Here is a 23,847-nt window from a genome sequence, read left to right on the forward strand (position 1 = left end):
AGCCTCTGAAAGGTGGTCCTTGTCCTCCTCCTCCTCCCCCCATGATCCCACCGTGGCCTTGGCTCTGGCCCACCAGTGCCCAAGAACAGCCTCTGGTGGGCGTGATGCAGAGGCCCCTGGCAGGGTAAGATCCTTGCATCCTTGTGCCTCTGGGAAAAATCAGACTTGCTGTGTGAGGATTTGCTTCATGACACCTCAAGGTGCACAGCAACAGCAGCTCTTTCCCTTCCGTGAATGCCAGGGACGTGGCGAGTTCCTGCTTGACGAGCTGCCCATGGCCTCACGCTCCAGGCAGCCCACTGTGCTTTGGTCAGGATGTGTTTTTTTCCATAGACCCTTTCCCCAGAAAAATGTCCCCAGAGACAATTCTCTAAGTGGACTTGGGTTGTCAGGAAGCTGTCCATTTTTTTCTGGACACAGGTTCTCTCATGCATTAGATGCAACCCTGGGGAACGGTGACGAGGGGGGCTTCTTGGAGAGCAGAAATAGGCTGTCACGCTGGCTGGCTAAGAGGTTCCTTCCCCATGACCAAGAGGCAGGACAGGCACCTGGGGCTCTGTCTCCCTCCTCTTCTGCAGGAGGACTGATGAAGGCTGTGTCCTGCTCCGACACCACCCATCAGAAGCCTGCAGGTCCTCAGGTGGCCTGGGGCAGCACTTCATATGGAGATGGGGGCTTGCCTGACTCAGCAGTTGGGAAGATGGTGGCTGGAGGATGCTCTTTCTGTGGCTCAGACACCTTGCGGAGGTCTGAAGGAGCCTGTGTCTATGTCTCCTGCTCCCTCATGTCTCTAGGCCCCAGGTTCCTAGTGAAGGACCCTTGGACAGTTCCTTCTGTGTAGTTGAGCACAGCTGGCATCCCTTTGAAAATGAACCTCGGCCTTCAGAGCTGATGCTACTTGGGGTGACACAGGTGTTGGTGGACAACCAGAGTCTTGGGCATTTGATCAGCAAAACCCAGCTCTCTGAACTCACGTGCCCCTGCAAGCCCAGGACAGAACTCACAGCCTTGAAGTTCCACCCACTGCTCCTGGCCACGTGGGGGCTGTTTGAGATGTTCCTGGGTCAAAAACCAATAATGTTAAAGATGACACCCCTCGTCTGGTCCCTGGGCCCTGGGGTGCAGGGTCTGAGCGAAAAGTCTGGATGCCCCCAGAGACTCCTCCTCTTCTCCAACAGTGAGGGGCCTTTGTCTTATCTTGGCTTCCGAGGATGATGCCTGGTTCTATCCCAGAAACTGGTGTTACTATACTTTGCCAGTCTCTCTCCCAGCTGAGCTGTGGGCACAGGCTGGCACTCTGTTTTCTTGTCTGCTGCACCAAGAGAGAGCTGCAGGCAAGAGAACCAAAGGGGCCGACAGGTGCATGACAAAGAAACCCCTTATCCCCAGTCCCAGCCCTTCTTCCTGAAGCCTCCAGGCTGGCGACACCAGTCCCTGAGTTTGGGGCACCAGGCAGTAGAGTTCATAATAGCCACTTGTGAGCTGTCTCTGGAGCCCACGTCACCTGGAGAGGCCCTGCCTTGCTCAGACCCATGCCTGCGGCCCTGGAAGGAAGGAATTCACACTCAAGTTCTCACCGTGTGAGGTGTGGGCCATCCAGGACTGTCACTGTCCCGAGTGTGCTGTCACAGTGAATACTTGTTGAATGAACCTCCCCGTGGCTCAAGCTGCGCAGGTACACACGAGAGAGCTGGAGCTCACCCTGAGCCTGTCCCCCTGACCGAGGGCCAGCTGTCTGGCCCCAGTTCCGGCCCCAGCGCTCGGAGCACCTCGCAGCCACGGCAGGCTCTCCAGGCCCTCGAGCACACATCCAACGCTCCCGCTCTTTGTTCTGCTGAACCTCCTCAGTGGGAGCACCCCTTCCCCTGGAGCACAGTTATAAGACTAGCCACGTTCCAAACATCTGCTGGGGTGTGGATCTACAGAGCTTGCAGAATATTACTTTGTAAAAATAATTCACCACCAGCTACGGTGGGTCCCAGGATCCCCACACATGAGCTGCTAAGGGGCAGAGGGCTCACAGACACTGACCAGGCCACTGATGGGTCTGAACGCAGCATCTGCTGGTTAAGAAGGTGATAATGATGAGCTAAGCCAGAAGTAATGAGAAATGTGGCAGTTTCTCATGCACTCCCAAGGGCTTGAGTAACCAGGTATTCTCATTCTGTCTGTATTGGTCTGCTTAGGTGGCCATGGCGATGAAAGACAGAGTGAGGGGCTTAAGCAGCAGCCATTTATTAATGATAGTCTGGAGCCTGGAGGTCCAAGGTCAAAGTGTCAGCAGAGTCATTTCTTCCTGAGGCCTCTCTCCTTGGCTTGTGTCCTCTTGTGATTTCCTCTTTGTGTGTGTCTCTGTCCTAATCCACTCTTCTTATAAGACCAACAGTCACAGTGGATGGGTCTACCTTAATCACCTCACCCCTCTGAAGACCCCATCTCCAAATACAGTCACAATCTGAGGCCTGGGGGATAGGACTTCAACATGTGAATGCAGACCCTACCAAGATTGCCTCTCCCTTCATGACAAGCCAGGGTACCTTAACTCAGACAAAGGACCTGTCATCAATTCACCGAGGGAATGCAGGATCTGGTCTGATGCTTTCCTGCTATTTACCAGTCTCCGAGGTCACACATGGCCCTGAGCTTCCTGCAGAACTGATGAGGAAAACTTTCCCTGAGCATCATTATGAGGTCATAGACTGAAGCAACCTCATCGTGGTACCACTCCTTCCAGTGATGATCCTCTCTGTCTATCTTGCCTGTGGGAGCCTCATCCATCAGCCCAGGAGCCCTCCTGACACCACCCCCTTGTTTCTTCCAGGACAAGATGCACTAGGATCTTTGTGTGTACTTCCTGTCCCCGATCTGGTAATCCTTTTAGACATGGGAGTTTGGGGTCAAACAGAACCTGCTTGCTGCTGGGGGTGGTGGCAGGTACTTGTCTGGAACAAAAGGTGAGGAGGCTGCAGGTGAGGCGGAGTCACCTGGTCATCTCTGACATTCCTGAAATGTCCCACCTGCCCCAGAGTGCCTGCCTGCCCCACACTGTTGAGTACCTGTGAGAACCAGCCCCCTGACTGCCTGAGCCACCTCAAGTTGGGTTTTGGTGACATGCAGCCAAAGTCAAAGGGGTTCTAACCATCACCAGGGAGCCCTGTGAATGGAGGGAGGCACGGCAGGGAAGGGCAGGAAGGAGGAGGATGGTTTCCTCACTATCCTTCCTCTCACTGAGCATCCTTGGTCCTCGTAGGCAAGGATGCTATAGGGGTGGTGATGTCAGAGTCTATAAAGAGCTTCCTGGGCAACTCCTGGGGGGCAGAGTGCAACCCAGCCTCAAGGTACAGAGCTGGAGACCTGGAAGGAGGGAGTGAGAAGCCCCTCACCAGGCTGAGGTCTCACTTCAGCAGGATGAGAAGGCTCCTGCTTTGGGGAGGTTGTCTTGGCCTAAGCCCAGGGCTCTAGGAGAGAAAACCTCTGAGTGTGAAACTCCCTGGTGGCATTTAGATCTCAGAGGCATGGGAATGTGCCATCAAGTCAGTCGCCAGGAGCCAAGTCTGGCTCTGGCTCTCAGTAGGACCACCCACCCCGTCCCTGCCCCTCCTCCTATGGGGGCACAGCCATGGGTGGGATGCACGGCCGGCGCGTGTGCCACCCTTACCTGGTCAGCCCCAAACCTGACATCCACAAGCAGTGCATAGCCTGGGAGGAGGGCTGCTTTTCTTTATGCACTTAAATAAACCAGATTTTCTCCTAAGTAGCACAGCATTGACAGCCTCATGCACCACCGCTTTTTAGGGAATTGACAGCCTAATAGCTAATGTGGTTTATTTCCAGATGAGGATCTGAAGAACACCCCCCCACACCCCCCCCCTTTTTTTCCCCCACTTTTGCCATTCCCAAGATAAGTGATCATTGCCAGTGAAATAAACAGGAGAGTCCAGATGCAACTGCCTGGAAACATCACATTCTCTCCCCGATTCAGAGCTGACTCAGTGAACCCCCACCTACCATCTCACCCCCTCCTTCCTCTGATGCACTCATTTCTCAGGTTGCTCTGCAGTTGGAAAACTTCAAGTGTGGAGCTCAGCCTTATAAGTAAGATGCCAGCACAGGCACTGGAGGAAGGTGGTCTTCCCTAATAAAATGACTAAGTTTCAAGAAAAGAGCCATTTGGCCCAGCCTGGGGTGTGGATGTGATGCCTGGTGCTACAGCATTTATTCTATAACCACGAGGCTGAAATCACACAATAAGGATGGTGGACCAGGGAGAGGTTGGGGCCTGAGTCCCTGAGGATGTCTAGGGCTAATGCACCAGCCCTGGACCACCTACCTCAGGACTCCCTGTTATAGAAGCAGAGCAGCAAACACCCTTGCTGCCTAATGCTATTTGGAGTAATCTTTTGGGTGCTAACACATGGCTTTCTGTGGTTGCTTCCACTTTCTTGGCCTCATAAAGGCTGAAAAGAGAGGATAAGCCTGTTCCCCAAGCAGATTCCTAATGTTTTTTCAGTTTCTCACCACTATCCCCAACCACCAGGTAACAATGGTGGAATTGCTAGGATCTGGTATTTGTGGAAAGCCGCTGGCAATCTCTGATGTCAAGCCAGAAGGTAGGACAGTATCCCACTGTTCCTGTGGGGTAGGCTTCCTCTGGTGATGGCTCCTCAGACAGTGTCTGCTCTGCTCCTCCTGCCCACAGCAAATCCTTTCAGGGGGACACTGGGTGGCCAGGAAGGAGGCCAACTGAGGCCTTTAGGTTTATCTTCGAAGGAACATGTATGGATCAGGGGACAGGCCTGATTCTGGGACAGGCAGTATCATTCCCAGGGGTGACTGAGAACTTCAGTGTGTGGAGGGACTATCCCTTGATGGTCACTTCACAACTAAATGGTGAGGTCCTTAAACATGTCAAATTAGAAAGAGACCAGTGGGAAAATGGGTGGAAGAGAAAGGGCAGAGGATGGGGTGGGGGTGATGAGGATGAACAAGGGGAGGCGAAGGCGGTCACTCCCAGGGAGGTGGGTGTTACTGCACAACAGAGAAGGGGACAGGCTGGGAGGTCTCGTGGCACCCCTTGGGCCACACAGTGAGGACGTGGCAGCACCCAGACCCAACGCCGTCATGCCTCTATGACAGGTGCTTGCTGGGCCACGCCAGCAACATGCCAGCCACATCCCTGCATTGGCATAGCACTTTTGCTCAGCTCCATCTGTCCATTCTTTCCAATTAGAATCATCACTCTCCTGAATGGAGCTCGTGCCTGTTTGGGGGCATATACTTCCTGGTACAGAATGTGGCTTGTATGCAATGTGGTTTGGTAGGCTTGCCTGTCTCCTCTACAAGGTGGTGAGGGCCCAAGGCAAGACACTTCATCTTTGGGTCCTTCAAACCTGCAAGCAACAGGTGCTTCACTGAATGGACCCTCAGCCCCAGGCACATAGGACTTCTGGACTTCAGGCCAACGGGAGGAGCAGGAAGCACTGTTTTGTCTACCAGCACGCACTAGCGAGGGTGGCACAGGCGACGTGTTGGCAGCAATACTTAAAGCCTCAGAGTCTGCAGAGCATTCGTGTTCTCTCCCAATGTGTGAGGGCCTGATGTGCAGCACAGAGGTTACCCAGCCAGTGGGAGCCACTTACACGTGCTTCTGCTTGTGCAATGGCTGTGAGAACGGAGTGGGTCAATGTGCAGCCCGGGTCACATGAAGACCGTGGAGGCAGGGAGCGCACCGCTACGAGGAGGGAGCCAGCAGGGGGCGCTGCAGGAGCCCACGGCACAGCCCCTCGGACACCACGCTGGGACCAGAGCCCCCTTACGGGAAAGCAAGTTTTCAGAGGTGACACCACCCTTACCTCTGTAACGCTCCCTGCTAAGCTGTGGGAACGCCTCTACATTAGTCCTTTTATTGACGAGCACCTTCAGACTGGCCTGGAAAGCATCCAAAAGCAGTACCTGGAAGGCCTGAACGAAAGCGCAGTGCCTTCCGTGAGGAGGGGACTCGGCTCTGAAGGCCCTGCTCAGTGGCTGGAGACGCCAGCCCCGCGACCACGATCTTCCCCTCACCAGAGAGTCTCTGCGAGACCGGATGAGTGGCCTGGACCCCCAGTCCTGAGGAAGGGCCCTCATTTTAAAATTTTGAAATAAAACACAGCCAATTTTATTCAAATTCTCCAAAATTTACACGCAATATGCTGTTTCTACAATGTTTCACCTTGATATAATGGTTTTATTATTTCATCTTTCTCCTATAGTTTTTTTTTTTTTTTCTGTACAGTTCAATAGAAGACTAGAGTTCTGAGTTGCCAGGTTAGGAGCCACTGACCTACTATTCATGGCTAACATCTGACTTCTAAGTGACAGTCTTTTGGTCTTTTCAATCACTTGCTGATAGGGTGAGGCTGAGAGAGGGCCCTCTTATCTCCCAAGAGCCACAGTGAGCTTTAAGAAGAGCTGGAAGCCATGAGGAAGGTGCCAGCTCTCACTGGCCAAAATTCAGAGACAACAGAAAAGGCCTAAATGTGGCTAAAGTGAGACGTCTGTAAACAGCACAGGAAAAGGACGTGGTATCCCCTGGCCGGCTGCAGCCCTGCTTCCCTTCCTTCTGGACTCACATCACCGTGGGATGAGCCAACACGGATTTCCTGGGACCATGTCCGATGGCAGGGACCCTGATATCACTCAGCCTTTCCTTCCTTTGGTCCCCTGAGGGTTCTCTGTCTAACCAGACACAGAAGTGAAAAAGGAAGAGTTCCTCCTTCATTGCTCAGTTAATCACACATCCATCAGCAGTTAACATTTCAAACAAAATCCCACCACCTCCACAACAGACACAAAACGTGCTGGCTAAAGACTGGCCCCACACAAGTCTGTGTGACTGTGGCTGGAACTGTGCAGTGCACAGCCTGTGGGCCCAGCTTGGTAAGACTTTCTGCAGCACTGAAATGACAGGAAGCTCCCATGTAATGATTTGAATGGAAATATCCATCTTTTGATTCAAAAGCTTACTGCAGAGCAGAGGCTGGCGAACATTTTTCATGAAGCGCTCATTAGTGAATGGTTTAGTCTCTGCATGCCACACAGTTTCTGACACAGCTTTTCAACTGCTGTTAGGGTACAAAAGCAGTAGCCACAGATAATTCGCCTTTGAATGAGTGTCCCTATGGTCCAATAAAACTTTATTTACAAAGAAAGTGAGCTATAGTTAGGTGATTGCACTAGAACAGCTTTTAAAAATTACATCTGAGATTAACTGCATCCATATAAAATAGAAGTGAAGGGAACCACAGTAAAGGCTAGATAAGGGTGACAGAATTATTAATTTCTTCATATTTTAAAGTGATTCAGTCATATATATTCTTTTTCAGATTCTTTGCCCTTAGTGGTTATTAGAAAATATTGAGTATAGTGTTATACAGTAGGTCCCTGTTGTTTATTTTATATATAGTAGTGTGTATATCCGAATTTAAACTTCCCCACTCCTCCCTTTGGTGACCATAAGTTTGTTTTCTGTGTCTGTAAGTCTGTTTCTGTTTTGTAAATAAGTTCATTTGTATCTTTTTTTAGATTCCTCATGTAAGTGATATCACATGATATGTCTTACTCTGACTTACTTCACTTAGTATGATAATCTAAGCTTTTTAGGTATGATAATCTATGATAATAATCATCTGAATCCATTCCATCCATGTTGCTGCAAATGGCATTATTTTCAATGATATTTTTTGCATGCATATGGTAGTTTTAGGCAAAACCCATCACTGCTGAGTGCACTTCTCAAGGGAGGGCTCCACATTCCACCTCCTGCCCTCCTGACCCTTCTGTTCCGCGCCACCGTCAAGTGGCAGCAGGCATACCTTGTTCTCTCTGCTGGTCTCTCTGCTCCATGGACACAAGGGCAGAGAAATGAGCTTGGTCGTAGGCCAGAACCAGAGGTGAGCAGTGGCATCTGTTGGGAGGTACCTCCAAAGGCAGGTAAATCCCTCCGAAGGGGATTGGAGCGAATGCTGCAGACACAGACAAAGGTGAGGAGGGCATGTGGAGTGGAGGGGACACAGACAGCAGCTCTCACCAACCCGGGGGAAGTGACAGGGCAGAGGGAATGGAGGGCGGGCTCAGGCTGCAGCCCCGGGTGCTATCATCATCCATCATCCACTCCACAGTAGAGGGGCCTCCTCCCACCCAGCGGGAGCTCCCTGGGAGCCCACAATTGATTAGGAAGCCCAGGCTCACAGGGGCCAGGCTTATTAGCCCCCAAGTCCTGTGCCTGACCAGGGCACCCTCCCCAACCTGCCTCCCTGGGCAGCGTCGTCCTGGCTTGTGTCCCCGTGCCTTGTCAGGCTGCACCTTGGGCACAAGAGGGCCGGGGCTGAGGGGACCTGCTGTGACCTGCTGGGCCTGCCTGTGCCCTGAGGCCTGCTCAGGTGGTCAGCCAGGACGTGCACTAATGGCTACCTGGAAACCTGTGTTTTCCTGTGTTCACAAAAGCACCTGCGCACAGAAATACACCCGTGCTGCTCCAGAGCTTGTCTGTTCTAGGTTTTGAGAAACTCACTGAGAGCACTCCAGGCCCAAGTCGTAAGTAAGATGGGAAATGAGAGATGGGGATTGGCTCCTTCAGCAACCGGGACATAATCTTGTTCATTTCCTTACCCAAAGGAGGAAAAGGCCTAAATTCTTACTGAGATAAATACATGCCCTGATATGGCCTCTACTTTTTAATCACAAAGGACCTTGTCTCTTAGCCTTGGAATCAGTGACTCACTGCCCTTCTCTGAGTGGAAGGAAAGGACAGTCGACCTCAGGGATGACTTTGATGAGCTCAGGGTTCCTCCCCCACCTTGCTCCGTCTGTATCAGTGACTGTGCTTCTGGCTTCTCTCTCTGTTGAGAGGCAAGGTGGGTCCAACCTTTGAGAGGGCTACAGGACAAGGGAAGGAGGTGTGGACCCAGCCCTGTGGGATCTGACGAGTATAGGGACCCAAGAGCTGCGGACGCTGGCGGGCCTGTGTCACTGGAAGTGACCAGTGTGCCCCAGGCCCCTGCCCTCTGTGGTTATACCAGCCATGACAGGCAGGGCACTTGCACTGGCATGACCCTTCTGGTCCCTCCCCTTCAGAGAGCCCACGCAGTATCCTGTGGGCTCTCGCTGAAAGGCTGGAGGGAGAACGCGCCTGGAGCTCTCCCTCCCTGGGTTGATCCTGCTTCCTCCAAGGCTTCCCCCAGGGAGGGGTCACATTGTGTGGCCTCTCTGGGCTTTGGGCTTCTCATCTAAAAAGTGGGAGGCAGTGTCCACCCTGGGAAGTATTGGCCTGGCCGAGGGACAGGGTGTGTGTGACAGGCTGTGAAGTAGGCACCAGCCCTAGAAAGCCCTCCATCCCTTCCTCCTTTTCCCCAGTTTTGGTTTCATCACAGCCTTTTGGGTGACTTTGCACTTATATGCCTTTCTTGTTTCTTCTTTAAAACATGTAATGGGGGCAGGAGGGGACTCAGGTGGCTGAGTGGCCCTGGGACAAGGCTGGTACTACTGGAGGGCATGGGCAACTGGCAGGGCCAGGAGCCCCTAGGGGTTCATCCCGACTCCTACCTAGCCAGAATTTTCCCGCCATCAAAACACAGAACTCCCTGAAAGTTCAATGGTTAGGACTCTGGGCTTTTACTTGTCAAGGCCCCAGTTTCAATCCCTGGTTAGGGAACTAAGATGCCACAAGTTGAGTGGTGTGGCCAAAAAAAAAAGTTAAAAGAAGAGTAATCCCCCCTGCATGGGAAGGAAAAAGAAACATGGAGTGGAGGAGAAATAATAAAGTCTTTGTTCAGGCAAAGTAAAGTTCTGTGTCCTTCTGGAGGCTCAGCTGTTATGTTTAACTGTCTCTTCCTTACTTGGGATGCTACACTTTCTGGGTGATGAATAAAATACATCTGTTTCATTATGGGTAAACTTACCTTCCCCACCTGAGTCCCTCAGCATCGTATCCGCTACGACGACGATGGGTCTCCTTAATATGTGGGCAAGGACGAAAACGTGGAACTCCTCCAGACTCTCGTACACAGGGTCTTCGGCATTGTCCATGCTGGGGACACAGTGAAGCAAGCCTGTCACTGGACCAAGTCAGGAGGGAGCGCGGAGGACAGAACACCCCACTGTGGCCCTTCCGTGCACGGAGCCTGGCCATCTCGGCCCTCTGAAGTCATCTGTGGCCGCCTCCCTCCATACCACTTGATGGCAGCAAGCCCACTGGACCAGCTCTCCACCCCTACCCTGGCTGGGTGGGCTCAGGAGAGAAGCTGAGGCAGCGAACCTGGCAACGTGGGAGGTGAGCCCCCTTTAAATCGCAGTCTCCCTGGTGCAGAGGTATCCTGCTCAGAGTGCGTGGCCACACGGGGGCTGGTTCTCTGGGGGGCTGAGGAGGAATGGAGGCTCCCCGTGGGCTCATGACCACATCCAGCAGCTTAGGCTGAAGCTTTACCCTCAGGGCAGCAGGTATGCCTGGGTACATTTGATGGGCTGGTGGGACCACTGCTACCAAGATCTGTGGGCCTTCCTAGGGAATACCCCGATGGAAGAGGGTGGTGAGAAAGCTTCCTTGAGTGAAGTGGAGGGAGTGACAGATTGCCCAACCAAGCCACTTGGACTCTCCCCAGTCTGTCCCTTGGCTCTTGTCTGAGGCTCAGGGAGAGAGTAGGCTCCAAAATCTGCATCACTCAGGACTCTAGGACATGGGCAGAGGACTAAAGCCTTGATGTCCTCAACAACCAGGCCACCCCAAAGGGAAGACGCATGAAAGGGGAGAGCCAGTGCCCCCAGCTTGATGGGGCCTCTGGGGCACCTGAAGGTAGAGGGTGCCCTGAATTAATTGAGGGTGATCTCTGATGACTGCAGTAGGTGGGGATCAGAGTTAGCAAGTGTGACCAGCTGGAGAATTCCAGGGTGGGGCTGCCTGGGGGAAGGGCTCTATGTGCATAGCTTGTGGTCAACTGCTTGAGTGGCTTCTAGAACAAAGACTTTGCATCCACAGGGATGCCTCACAATTCCCTTGGAGTTTTGTTGTTATTGCACCTATAGTTTTTTCTGTTCTTTTTTTTTTTTTTTTTGGTGATTCAATACACTTTATTTTAATACTTAAAAAAGTGGCAATACCAAAAAGCTCACAAAAAAGTTGTATAATATAAATAATTTTTTTTCCTTCTGGACCATTTGAAAGTAAATTATCAGTCTGAAATTCCATCTCCCTGGTAGAACTTTGTGTGCATTTCTTGTGAACAAGGTTACGTTTCTATGATACATTTTTCTGTGTAACCATCAGATTCTTGAATTCATCTAATCACTAATGCACTGATGCATGTGATTACGGTTAAAGACCCTAGTCACTACGTGCCAGCTGCCCCAGCGATGCCTTTGTAATAAAAGTTCCAGCTCTGGACAGTGTGCTGTATTCATCTGTAGTGTCTCTTTAGCTGTCTGTCTTCAGTTTGGAACATTCCTCAGGGTACTTGACTTTTAGGACCTGGGCTGTTTGGAAGACCACAGGCCTGGTATTGTGTAGAATGTTCATTTATTGTTGTTTAGTCAATAAGTCGTGTCTGACTCTTTGTGATCCCATGGACTGCAGCATGCAAGGCTTCCTTGTCCTTTGCTATCTCCTGGAGTTTGCGCAAACTCATGTCCATTGAGTCAGTGATGCCATTCAATCATCTCATCCTCTGTCACCCACTTCTGCTCCTGCCCTCAATCTTTCCCAGCATCAGGGTCTTTTCCAGTGAGTTGGGTCTTCGCATCAGGTGGCTAATGTATTGGAGCTTCAGTTTCAACATCAGTCCTTCCAATGAATATTCAGAGTTGATTTCCTTTAGGATTGACTGCTTTGATCTCCCTGCTGTCCAAGGGACTCTCAAAAGTCTTCTCTAGCACCACAGTTCGAAAGCACCAATTCTGTGCTCAGCCTTCTTTATGGTCCAACTCTCATATCTGTACATGACTACTGGAAAAACCACAGCTTTGACTAGATGGACTCTTGTTGGCAAAGTTGCTTTTTAATATGCTGTCTAGGTTGGTCATAACTTTTCTTCCAAGGAGCAAGTGTATTTTAATTTCATAACTGTAGTCACCATCTGCAGTGATCTTGGAGCCCAAGAAAATAAAATCTGCCTCTGTCTCCACTTTTTTCTCTCTTTATTTGCCATGAAGTGATGGGACCAGATGCCATGATCTTAGTTTTTTGAATGTTGAGTTTTAAGTCAGTTTGCTCACTCTCCTCTTTCACCCTCATCAAGAAGCACTTTAGTTCTTTACTTTCTGCCATTAGAGTGGTATCATCTGCATATCTGAGGTTGTTGATATTTCTTCCAGCAGTCTTGATGTCTGTGGTCTGGGTTTGTATTTTCTCACAATCAGAGCAGATTGGCTTATGAGGCATCCTTTTAGTGGTGTCCAGTTGGGTGGCCTGGTGTTGACCGGATCCCTCTCGGGGCCATCAGCCAGGCTCCCCCTGCAGAGCTACTCACTTCCCATCCATAATTAATAAGCATTTTATGGGAAGGAACTTGGAACCTATAGACACATTCCACTCCTCACCAAGTCTTGATACCATTTATTGATATCAGTCTGGATTCTGGGCTTTTATTTGATTCAGTGGGCTAAACCCACTGAATAACCCATCAGTGTGATTATTCTGAAGCTCAGGTACCCACCTGGTCATTGGAGCTCTTTCAAGTGGGATCTGTGGCCATGTGACAGCCCCTGTCACTATTTAGAGCACATCCTTACTTTTCAGCACAAGAAGATGGTCCAGGTTGTGAACTAAAAATGCTGCCTGCTGCATCAGCAAACAAAGGGTGTTGCAGCCATAAGTCATTATAGCTGCTCCCACAGTGAGCCCTGAGGAAACTCAGGATGAAAGCAGGATGCCCCCTAACACCATCTAGCAGTCAGCTGCTGCAGCCACCTGCCTCCTCCCAATGATATACCCCGAGTGGACTCAGGATGAGAAAACACAGGATACTGGCTCTAGAGAGCTGAGATGCACATCAAAGCAATCAGCGAACCCAGACTCTTGTATCTCCCCTCCCACACAAAAGCACTAAACTCCTTAACTTGAGATGTTCGGTAATCTTTTGATGTTCTGACTACTTGGTCTTCATTACAAAAAACGCCTATATCCTGGTTCACCTACTTCCCTCTTAGAGGAATCTCTTTGAGCTATCTTAGAGGCTGTGTCCCAGGCTTAAGTTCTCAGTTTTGTCCACTGAACAAAACATCACTCTCAACTTTTAGGTTGTGTATATTTTTCAGTCAAGAAGATTCATCTTATATCTCTTTTGCCTCAGCCCTGGATTTAGCCATTTCTGTTTTTTTCCAAATGGTGGACAGTGGTATTTATAAGCCAAAATATGATTATTGCTAATGTCACTTCCCCTAGATTCGGTAAATAGAGCTGGGTGATACGTGTTTGTACCCTCACATGAATACATGTACAATTTTCATCTGTCATCTATCTATCCATCTATTATATATCATCTGTCTATCCATTATCTATTTACCTATCTATCATCTATCTATCCATCCATCTACTACCCATCTATCTGAAACTTCGAGTCCCCTGATGCTGCCCACTCCAATCTAACACCCCAGAGTTCATTCTAACTCCTTCCTTCAAATCTCCACCAGTGATGCTGCCCTTCCCCTGAGTTGCCCTCTTCACTCTGCCTGGCTCTGACACCCTGGCCTTGGTCCTCTGTGTCCTGCTACCCCACACCCTGCCCTCAGCAGATGTGCACCTTGCTTTGATGAACCATATGGATTTAGGACTGTATTTTTCAGGGAAGGAAGGGAAGCAAAAAAGGAGCATGTGCTGAGTCTAACACACCACTCATATATCCATGCATGCATGCATGCATCCTTTGGTCCATCCAGCCATGCATATACTCATTCATCCATGAATACATGCATCCATCCTGCTGCTCATCCATCCATCCATTCACCTGTTCCATCCACCCACCCACCTGTTTGTCCATCCATCCCAGATCTGCACTAGGGCTGGGGCATGTGGTTGTACTGCATACATCAGCAAGCCTCATAGCCGGACACAGGCAGTGGTGATGGGGGTGTGAGCCCAGCTGGGAGAGGGTTATGGAGATGAGCCTGAAGCAGAGCGAGTCCTGTTCTGGTGTTGAACATGAGAGCCAAAGGTCAACTGTGACTGCTTAGTGGCCCAGAAGGTGGAAGAAGGGGTCCCAGCTCCACCCTGGGGGCAGCTGGAGAATCTCTAAATCCTTCCCTACTTGTTCCAGCCCCTCGCTCCCAGGGCACAGGGAGCAGGTTTGAACTGGGGGTGGGTCCTCATTTTGTGCTCTCCCCTCAACACCAGGCCACGCCCTTGTGCTTCTGGAGCCTCAGCGAATATTCCTGCTCATTGAATACAGGCCGGGAACTTTGGCTTGAGGACTCTTCAGGCTGAGGTGCCAATAGGCAAACGGGAGGAGACTTTGGAACAGTGGCCTGTGTGTATGAGTTACTATGATTGAGCCTGTTGGTAGAAATCAGCTCCAGCAAAGCCAGTCCTGAATACTCACATCCACTTCTCATCCTAAGACTTCACATCAACTTCCTGTGAGTTTACTGAGCAATGCTAGATGCAGGATTGTAAATAGAATCTTGCCTCCGGGAAAAGACACCTAACATCCCTAAAACACTAAGTTATTGGTTAAGAAGACTAACATGCAATGTAACTGCTTCATCCTCACACTCGGGTGTGTCGTGTGTCTGAGAGCTTCCTCACAGGCCCTAGGCCACAACAGCGTTCCCTCTACTTCAGTGCGTACCTGGGGAGGGGGGATCAGGAGCATAGGGACACCCCACCTACCAGTGAAAAACCCCTGAGAAAGATGGGTTCCCTCAGCAGAGGCAGTGGGACCAAGAAGCAAGGATGGTGGAGTGAGTCCAGATGGCACTGAAGCTGGTGGCAGGAATGAAAAGGTACAGTGCAGATTTGGGGGTGTCCTGGCTTAAATGGCAGTAACAGCCTTAGAGGACATCCCAGCAAGAGCCCATGTCATTGACAAGGAATCCAGTCTGGGCAGCCAGTGGGATCTTGCCCACGGGCAATCATCTGGCCACACAGAGGGGCAGCTTGGGTGCAGCCCCCCCAACCCCGATAATTTCCCTATCTCCCTCCCCAAGGTGGGGTGTCCACACCTTCTATTTTGCTCAGCGAAGTCCTGCTTTATGGGTCGCCAATGGCCAGTGGCCACTCTCACTCTCCACGATGTACCAATTTAGATGATAAGTTGTATAGTCACCCCATCCATGATTCTCTTTGTGACATAGTTATCAGTATCCTGTGTACCCTCTCATCTGAAAATATAAGCATACATGGATGGACCTACAGATGATCATACTGAGTAAAGTAAGTCAGACAGAGAAAGACAAATACCATATGATACCACTTATCTGTGGAATCTAAAAAGCTGATACAAATGAACTTGTTACAAAACAGAAACAGACCCACAGACACAGGAGACAAACTTATGGTTGCCAAAAGGGAAAGGTATTGGAAGGGATAAATTTGGAGTTTGGGACTAGCAGATACACATTACTATATATAAAAATATAAACAACAAAGTCCTACAATACAGCACAGGAAACTATACTTAGTATCTTATAATCCTGTAATGGAAAAGAATCTGAAAAGGAATATGTATATATGTGCAACTGAATCACTTTGCTATATACCTGAAACAAATACAATATTGTAAATCAACTATATTTCCATAAAAACTTAAAAAATACAAACACATATGTGTTTGTGTGTGCATACACATATACAGGACTATGACTGTATGTGCATATTTAGCTTCTACATAAAACCCTCCCCACCACCTCTAGGTGAAAGGCAGGGTAGTCCATGGGCTTTGCTGACCCCTGTTTTCCCTAAGTGTCATCCCAGGGAGGCCTCTGCCATAGCATGCGGGTCTCCTCCCCTCCCACAGCTGCACAGCACTCATTATGCACATGTCAGTGAAAACACTGTTGCCTGCCACGTCCGGAAACAGAGGATGCTGCAGCCACCAAGCCATCACCTTACAGTTGCCTGGATGGCGAACTCTGAGGGAACTCAGGATGGACAGGATGCCCACCATCAAACCAACAGATGCTGCAGCCACCCCTGATGGTGCACCTGGAGGACACTAAGGATGAGAAAGCCCAGGATACTGGCCCCGGGTAGCTGAGGTGCATATCAAAGGAAAAATTTCAGGGAGCCCAGACTCTTGCACTTTCCCAATACACAGAAAAGCACTACATTGATGCTCTGACCGCTTAGTCTTTGCTGTAAAAACTCCTACATAGCTCTTCCCTTGCCTCTTTGGAGCCATCCTTTGAGCTATCTGAGAGGCTACCTCCTGGGCTTAAGCTCTCAGTTTTGCTTGCTAAATAAAACATAATTCTCAACGTTTGCACTGTGCATTTTTTTCAATTGACACATATGTGTCACTGGCAGCATTTCTGCCAGTGGTGGGGCTTGACCCCCTTCTCCCAGCCAGGTTTGGAGCCATGAGGAGATTTTTGATGAGCTGACACATAGGTGGGGAGGGAGCTGGATGGGGAGTCAGCCTGAGGGGCTCACGGGGGCTGAGGCCAGCCAGTGCCCTGGTGGGCCTCTGTATCTGGTCAGGGACCGTGCCTGCCCACATGGGCAGCTTGTCAAAAAGATTTCCTAAGGCACAACAGTGTAGGCAGCCAGGACCTTGCTAAGAGTTACAGTCTGGGGATCCAGGACGGAAGGATGGTGGCACTCTGAGGGGACCCAGAGGGTCTCGGGCTCTGACAAGGAGCTTCTCAATAGTGGCCAAGGTGGCCTGGGGGTGAGGACTCATCTCACTGCCTAAAATGAAGAAGCTGGGGTCATCTGTGTGACAAATACTTACTGAGTGCTATAGGTATAGCACTGTTTCTAGGTGTGTGTGTGTGTGTGTGTGTGTGGGTGTTCATGTGTGCACATGTATGCAGGTCTAAGTGGCAGAGACAGGCAATCAACAGATGATGAAACAAGAAAAATTATCAGCATGGTGGTAGATGGGGGCTTCTTTAAATAGGAAGGTCAGAGAAGGCTCCTGACAGATGAAGTGACAGCTTCAGTCATATTTTCAATAAGCAATGTCTTTAAAAATTTGAATGGATTCCAGATTTGCAAATGTGAGAACTTGTTAGGTAAACAGTCTTCCTTCTTGGTTCACTGACGGAAGTCCCAGAACCTTGAGGAATATTTGTAAGAAAGCCTTCTTTCCCACAACAGGCCATGCCCTGACCCTGGAGTGCCTGAGGGAGAGGGGTGAGTACCTCCCAGCAGCAGCATGCCACTCATGTTTCCTTAAAAGACCGAATTAAGGGACTTCCTTGGTGTTCCAGTGGCTAGGACTCTGTGCTCACTATGCAGGAAGCCTGGGTTTGATCCCTGATCGGGGAACTAGATCCCAGATGCCACAACTAAAGATCCTGCATGCCGCACCTAAGACCTGGTGCAGCCAAATAAAAATAAATGTAAAAAAGCCTGACAAGTTCATATCTCTGAGACTGTACATTAGGAAACCATTTAAGAGTCTAGCTATTTCTGAAAAAGCACAATAAAAAAGAAAAGTAGCAAACATACTATGAAATCATGGAGCACAGCAATGAAACTGTGGGAAGTCAGCTGCACAATGAGCAGCACCCTGGGACAGTGCAGGCCTGGGCCGTCAGTCACTCAGTGGGGGCTGCCCAACAGTCCTCGAGAAGGTCCCCCTCTCGGTCTCATTTTCTCTTTGTTCTAACAGCCTCTCAGGCTCCATAACCTGTCTCATCCAATTTAGAAAAAGTAAGTTATTGCTTTATAAAAGGTTAAAGGACAAAACTGATTATTTTCATCACAAATTTCAGGATAAGTTGTTGATTCTTGCTCTTCATGCCTGATTTGCATCACTTGCCTGATGGTGCATCATGATGTTCTGATTTGATAAGAGTGTGGGTTTATGTTGGCAGTCAGATTCAAGTTCAGATCCTGGCTCTGTCCCTTCTGGGCTGAGGGATGCTGAGAATTGATTTAATTTCCTGAAACTCAGTTTTCTACCATTGGTGATGATAATGATAGATTCACAGCCCTGCTCGATCCAGATCATATTGTAACACGTGTGTGTTCAGTAGATGACATGGTTCTAATTCCTGTCAGACGCTGCTGTCCTTCCCCATCTCCAGTGAATCTTGATCCTCTAAGAAGGCTAGCCTTCCCTGCTCCAGATCCCAGTCCAAGGCTGTGTGGGAGAATGGTGTGAGCACTCATCCCAAGAGGGCTGGTTTTTGCTCCCTGCCTCCTAACAGGTCAAGTCCGGGCACTGGTGTCATGGACTCCAGGCAGGACTGTCTCCCCTGGGGGGGGGGGGGGTGTGGAGGCACAAGTGCTCAGCACCATATGCGCTGGTCTTGGATTTGGCTCTGTTTGTACATGCAGCTCCATCTGGCCAGCACTGAGCTAAGGTTTGGAAGAGAATCAAAAAGAAGGACTGGGTTGGCTGCACCAAGAGGATGTTGCAATGTGAAGGAGAGACAATATAAAACATACATGAACCCTGCATGAGCAGGGGCAAAGGACAGGGCTAGGTGTATAGCAGCACATTATGGCTGGAGGACAGAAAAGGGAGTCCCAGGAACAAGAAAGTACCTGGAAGATTATAAAACAGGAAGGACTTCAGAAAACAGTCCCATAAGGTTGCTTATGAACTCCTCGACTCCTCTTTCTCCAACTCTGAGCTGTGCAAGTATCGATCTGATCTGTCCTAATCGGTACACCAAAAGCTATGAGGACTTACTGAATAGACCCTTGCCCAGGTTACAGACTGTGTAATGTGTGGCTTAGGCAAATAGGACAGCAAAGGCTTTGAAAACCACAGCCCAGAGAAGGCAGGTTGAAATTTACAGGGTGAACCTACCTGCTTAACATGAAAAGTCAAGATTTTCCATAGATTATTAACAAAACTCAGAGTCTTGTAATATCCAAAATGTCCAGGATGCAATCCAAATGTACTTGACACATGAAGAACCACAAAAATCTCAATTTTCCCAAGGAGGAGAATGGTCAAAAGACTACCAACTCTGAGTTGGTAGATGTCAGAATTATCTGACAAACATTTTAAAGAAGTTATTGTGAAAATGCTCCAATCAGTGATGGAAATTTTAGAAATTAAATATACAGTAATTGGAAGAAAAAATTCACTGAGTGGACTCAACAGCAGATTGGGGATGAGAGAGAGTAAGAGTCAGTAAATTTGAAGACAGATCAACAGATAATCCAATCTGAAGAAGAGGGAGAAGAAAAGATTGACAAAAGAATTTCAGTGACTTCAGACAGTATCAAAAGTGTAATACTCATGTCATCAGAGTTCCAGAAGGAGAGAGTACAGAGCCCTTAAAAAGAAAAGAAAAAAAAAAAAAACTTAAAGAAATAATGACTGAAAGCTTCCTAAACTGGGCAAAACTTCAGACCTATAGATTTAAGAAGCTCAGAGAACTAATGAGGATAAACCTAAAGAAACCCTGGCCAGATACAATAAAATCAAATTGTTGAAACCTAAGGACAGAGGAAAATTGCTGAAAGTAGCCAGATGAAAAGTGATACGCTGAATAGGGGAATAGTAATTCAAGTGATGATAGATTTCTCATCAGGAACTACTGGAGAAGAAGGGGAAACAAGATTTTTAAAGTGCTGCAAGAAAAGGATGTTAAACTACTGATAGAATTCTATATTCGTTAAAAATATTCTTCAGGTATAAAGGTGAAGTAAACATATTCTCAGATGAAGAATAAGTAATGGAATTCACAACCAGAAAATCTCTCTAAAATTAAAATAAAATGTTCAGATTGAAAGAAAATGATACCAGAAAAATGTTGGAACATCAGAAATGAAGGAAGCACAACAGAAATAGTCATGATTTGCACACATATAATAGAGTATCCTTTTTCTCTTGAATTCTTTAATATATATTTGAAGATCCACATTAAAAATATTATATTGGCTGATGGGGTATTTAAAGTATGTAGATGAAATACATAAGAAAACTATACCATAAAGGAGAGAATAAGGAAGCTATTTGGTAGCAAGGATTTTGAATTGCACTTGGATTCCTAAAGGGATTGCTTAAAATATGTATATTGCAATTACTTGAGCTGCCACTTAAAAACTCTATGAAAAGATGTTAAAATCATAAAAATTAAATTAAAATAGAATCTTAAAAATGCAAATAACTGAAACAAGGAAAGGGGAACAGAGGAACAAAAAACACAAAAGCAAAAAGCAAACAAATAATAAAACTGGAGACCCAAATTCAAACGGATCAATAATTACATTAAATACAGATTATATAAATGTAGCAGTTAATAGACAGAAATTGTTAGAATCAATAATACCTATTTGCTGTGTTAAGGAAACCCACTTCAAATATAGTGATATAGGTAGGTTAAAGATAAAAGGATGGAAAATTACAGATCATGAAAATTTTAATCAAGATCAATTTCAAGAAGCTTTATCAATATCAGGCAAAGTAGACTTCAGACCAAAGAAAACTGCCCCAGATAAAGAGAGATATTATACAATTATCAAAGGATAAATTCAGAAAGAAGGTGGAATAGTCCTAAATGAATGTGGATTTAACAATAAGACTTCAAAATACTTAGAAGAAAAAACTGACAAAACTGAAAAGAGAAACAGAAACAGCCATAAGTATAATTGCAGGGCTCTAAACTTCTCTTAGTAGCTGAAAGAACAAGTAGACAGAAAATCAGCAAGGGTATAGAAAATCTGAACAAAACCATCAATCAATTGGATCTAACTGACATCAACAGAACACTTTATCCAACAAGTATAGAATACACATCTTTTTAAAATGCACAGGGAATATTCACAATGACAGACAATACGTTCACTCCTTCACAAAACTGAAGGCATTTTAAATAATTTTAATCATACCAATTATGTTCCCAGATCATAATGAAATTAAACTAGAATTAGTAAAGAAAGACAACAAAACATGTTACATAACAGACTTTTAAATAATTCAGTAGTCAAAGAGAAAATCTCAAGGGAAATTAGAAAATATTTTAAACAATGAAAGTAAAAATGCAATATATCAAAATTTGTTATATGCAGCTAAGCAGTTCTTAGAGGGAGTTTATAGCCCCCAAATACATATATTACAAGAAAAAATTCTCAGATCAATAACCGAAGCTTTCACCTGACTAAAGCAGAAAAATCAGTCCAAAATATACCTAAAGCAAACAAAATGAGCACAAACTCTAAAGGTAAGAACAGAAATCAACGAAATCTAAATCTAAAAATCACCAGGGACAACCAATTAAGCCAAAATTGGTTCTTTTAAATAATCAATAAAATTGACAGAACTTTAACAATGCTGATCAAAAAAAAAAAAAAAAAAGAGAGAGAGAGAAAGAAGAAAAGATGCTAACTGCTGAATCTGAAAAGAAAGGGCATATCACTAAAGTCCCCCTGAAGTATTAAGTTACAAAAGGGAAAATTATAAACAATACTATGCACATAAATTCAACAACTTTGATGAAATGGAACAATTTCTCAAAACAACAAGCTACCCAAAACTACTTATTTCTATTTTCTATAACTGTTAAAGAAGCTGAATTTATAGTTAATACCCTTCTGAAAAGGCAATATCTGATTGAAGATGAATGTATAGATTTTGTGAATCCCCCAAACATTTAAAGAAAAAATATCACCAATTATATACAATTTACTGGAAAAAATACAGGGTGTGTGTGTCTGCGTGCGCGCGCATGTGCACGCACACACATGTGCATGCACACATGCATGATCAGTTGTGTCTGACTCCTTGCAATCCCACGGACTATAGCTCACCAGGCTCCTCTGCTCATAGAACTTTCCAGACAAGAATACTGGAATGGGGTGCCATTCCTTTCTCCCGGGGATCTTTCCAATCCAGGGACTGAACCTGCATCTCTTAGGTCTCCTCCATTGGCAGGTGGATTCTTTTACCACTAGAGCTACTGGGAAGCCCTAAAGGAGAGATAATTGTCTCCAACTTGTTTATGAGACTATCATTACACTGGCACCAAAACTAGACAAAGACAGTAGTACATAAACAGAAAACTATATTCAATAACCTCCTTGGCAATAGATACAAAAATTCTCAATATAATATTGCCAAATTGAAATAACAAAAGAAAAACTTTTAATACACCAACAGAAAGTGGAATTACATCCTGGAGTGCAATGATTCCCTGCAATGAAATCCCTGGTTCAATATTCAAATATCATCCAACGTAACCTACCATATTAATGTCTAAAGAAGAAAAAAAATCCACATGATAATATTAACTGATATAGAAATGTATTTGATAAAATTCAACATTCATTAATGATAGAAGTTCTCAACAAAAAAAATACAAGGAAACTTCCTCAATCTGATAAAAGATACCTACTAAAAATCTATAACAAATATCTTACTGATGAAAGATTTCTGACTAAGAAGGATAACCAGGGAAGAGTTTCCTCTCTCATCATGTCTGCTCAACATCATACTAGAAATTCTAGTTAGTGCAATAAGAAAAAAAAATAAAAGGCATAGAGATTAGAAAGGAAGAAATAAACCTATCCCTACTCACTGATTATATGAATATCTGTGTAGAAAATCCTAAGGAATCTAAAAACCTCTTAGCACTGATATATGGGTTTAGTAACATCACAGACTACAAAGTCACAAACATCAGTAACTAGCAACAAATAATTGCAGAGCCAAATGAAAACACATACACACGTGCATGTGTGTGCATGCGCGTGCGCGCACACACACAATCATTTACAATAGCTTCAAATGAAATATTCGGTATATATCTAATTAAACATGTATAGAACTTTTATGCTGGAAATTATAAAATGCTAATAAAATAAATCAAAGAAGATTTAAATATATGAAGAAGCATACTGTGTCTACCTAATACATGGGAAAAGGTGTGTAAGTACACTCAACATTTTAAAAATTTCAATCCTCCAATTGATGTATAGACTTCATGTAATACCAATAAAAATTCTGGCAGAATATTTTTCAGATATAGATAAGCCGATTCTATAAATCTGTATGGGAAAGCAAAAAAAAAAAAAAAAAGACCAGAAATATTGAAAAAGGAGAATAAAGTTGGAGGAGTGATGCTACCTAATTTTAAGACTTATTATAAAGTGACACTGTCAAAAGGACAGGCGCATATTTCAATGCAACATAATACAGAATCTCCCACCCAACATAAATCTCCCAAACCCACATAAATATTGCCTATGCTGCTGCCTATAGGTATCTGAAAAACATAAAAGCAATTCAATGATGAAAGAATAGTCTTTTCAAGAAATGATATTGGAAAGTCAGACATTCATTCTAAATAAATGAAACCCTGATCTGTTCTCCATCATTATAGTTTTGCCTTTTGGATAATGTCATATAAATGAAACCATACATACAATACAATACCTTTTTGAGACCTGATCCTTTCATGCAAGTCATTGCATACATCAGTAGTTTGTTTTTAATTCCTGAATAGTATTTCATAATATTGATGTACTCCAATTTTTTTTTAATCAAAGGACATTTGAGTTGTTTCCAGTTTGGGGCAATTATGAATGGAACCTCTATAAACATTTTACATAGAACTTTGTGTGAACACACATTTTCATTTCTTTGGGGCAGATTTTCTCAATCTTGACACTACTGAAAATTTGGACTAGCTATCTCTTTGTTTGGGGGGCTGTTCGGTGCACTTTAGAAGGCTTAGCAGCATCCCTGGCTTCTACCC

General features: G+C 46.3%; 1 protein-coding gene across 2 annotated transcripts in view; it reads right to left on the reverse strand.

The window, feature by feature from the left end:
• Window positions 1–23,847, reverse strand: part of OTUD7A (OTU deubiquitinase 7A) — a 382,361-nt gene that overhangs the window by 20,911 nt on the left and 337,603 nt on the right. For both annotated transcript variants that reach the window (XM_070477660.1, XM_070477661.1), the window contains 2 exons: window positions 9,939–10,066; window positions 7,854–8,003 (listed from right to left, as the gene is read on the reverse strand). In XM_070477660.1, coding sequence (XP_070333761.1) covers window positions 7,854–8,003; window positions 9,939–10,066 — 278 coding nt within the window. The remainder of the gene's footprint in view (window positions 1–7,853; window positions 8,004–9,938; window positions 10,067–23,847) is intronic.

This window comes from Odocoileus virginianus, chromosome 16 (assembly GCF_023699985.2).
Source record: "Odocoileus virginianus isolate 20LAN1187 ecotype Illinois chromosome 16, Ovbor_1.2, whole genome shotgun sequence".
Lineage (NCBI taxonomy): Eukaryota > Metazoa > Chordata > Mammalia > Artiodactyla > Cervidae > Odocoileus > Odocoileus virginianus.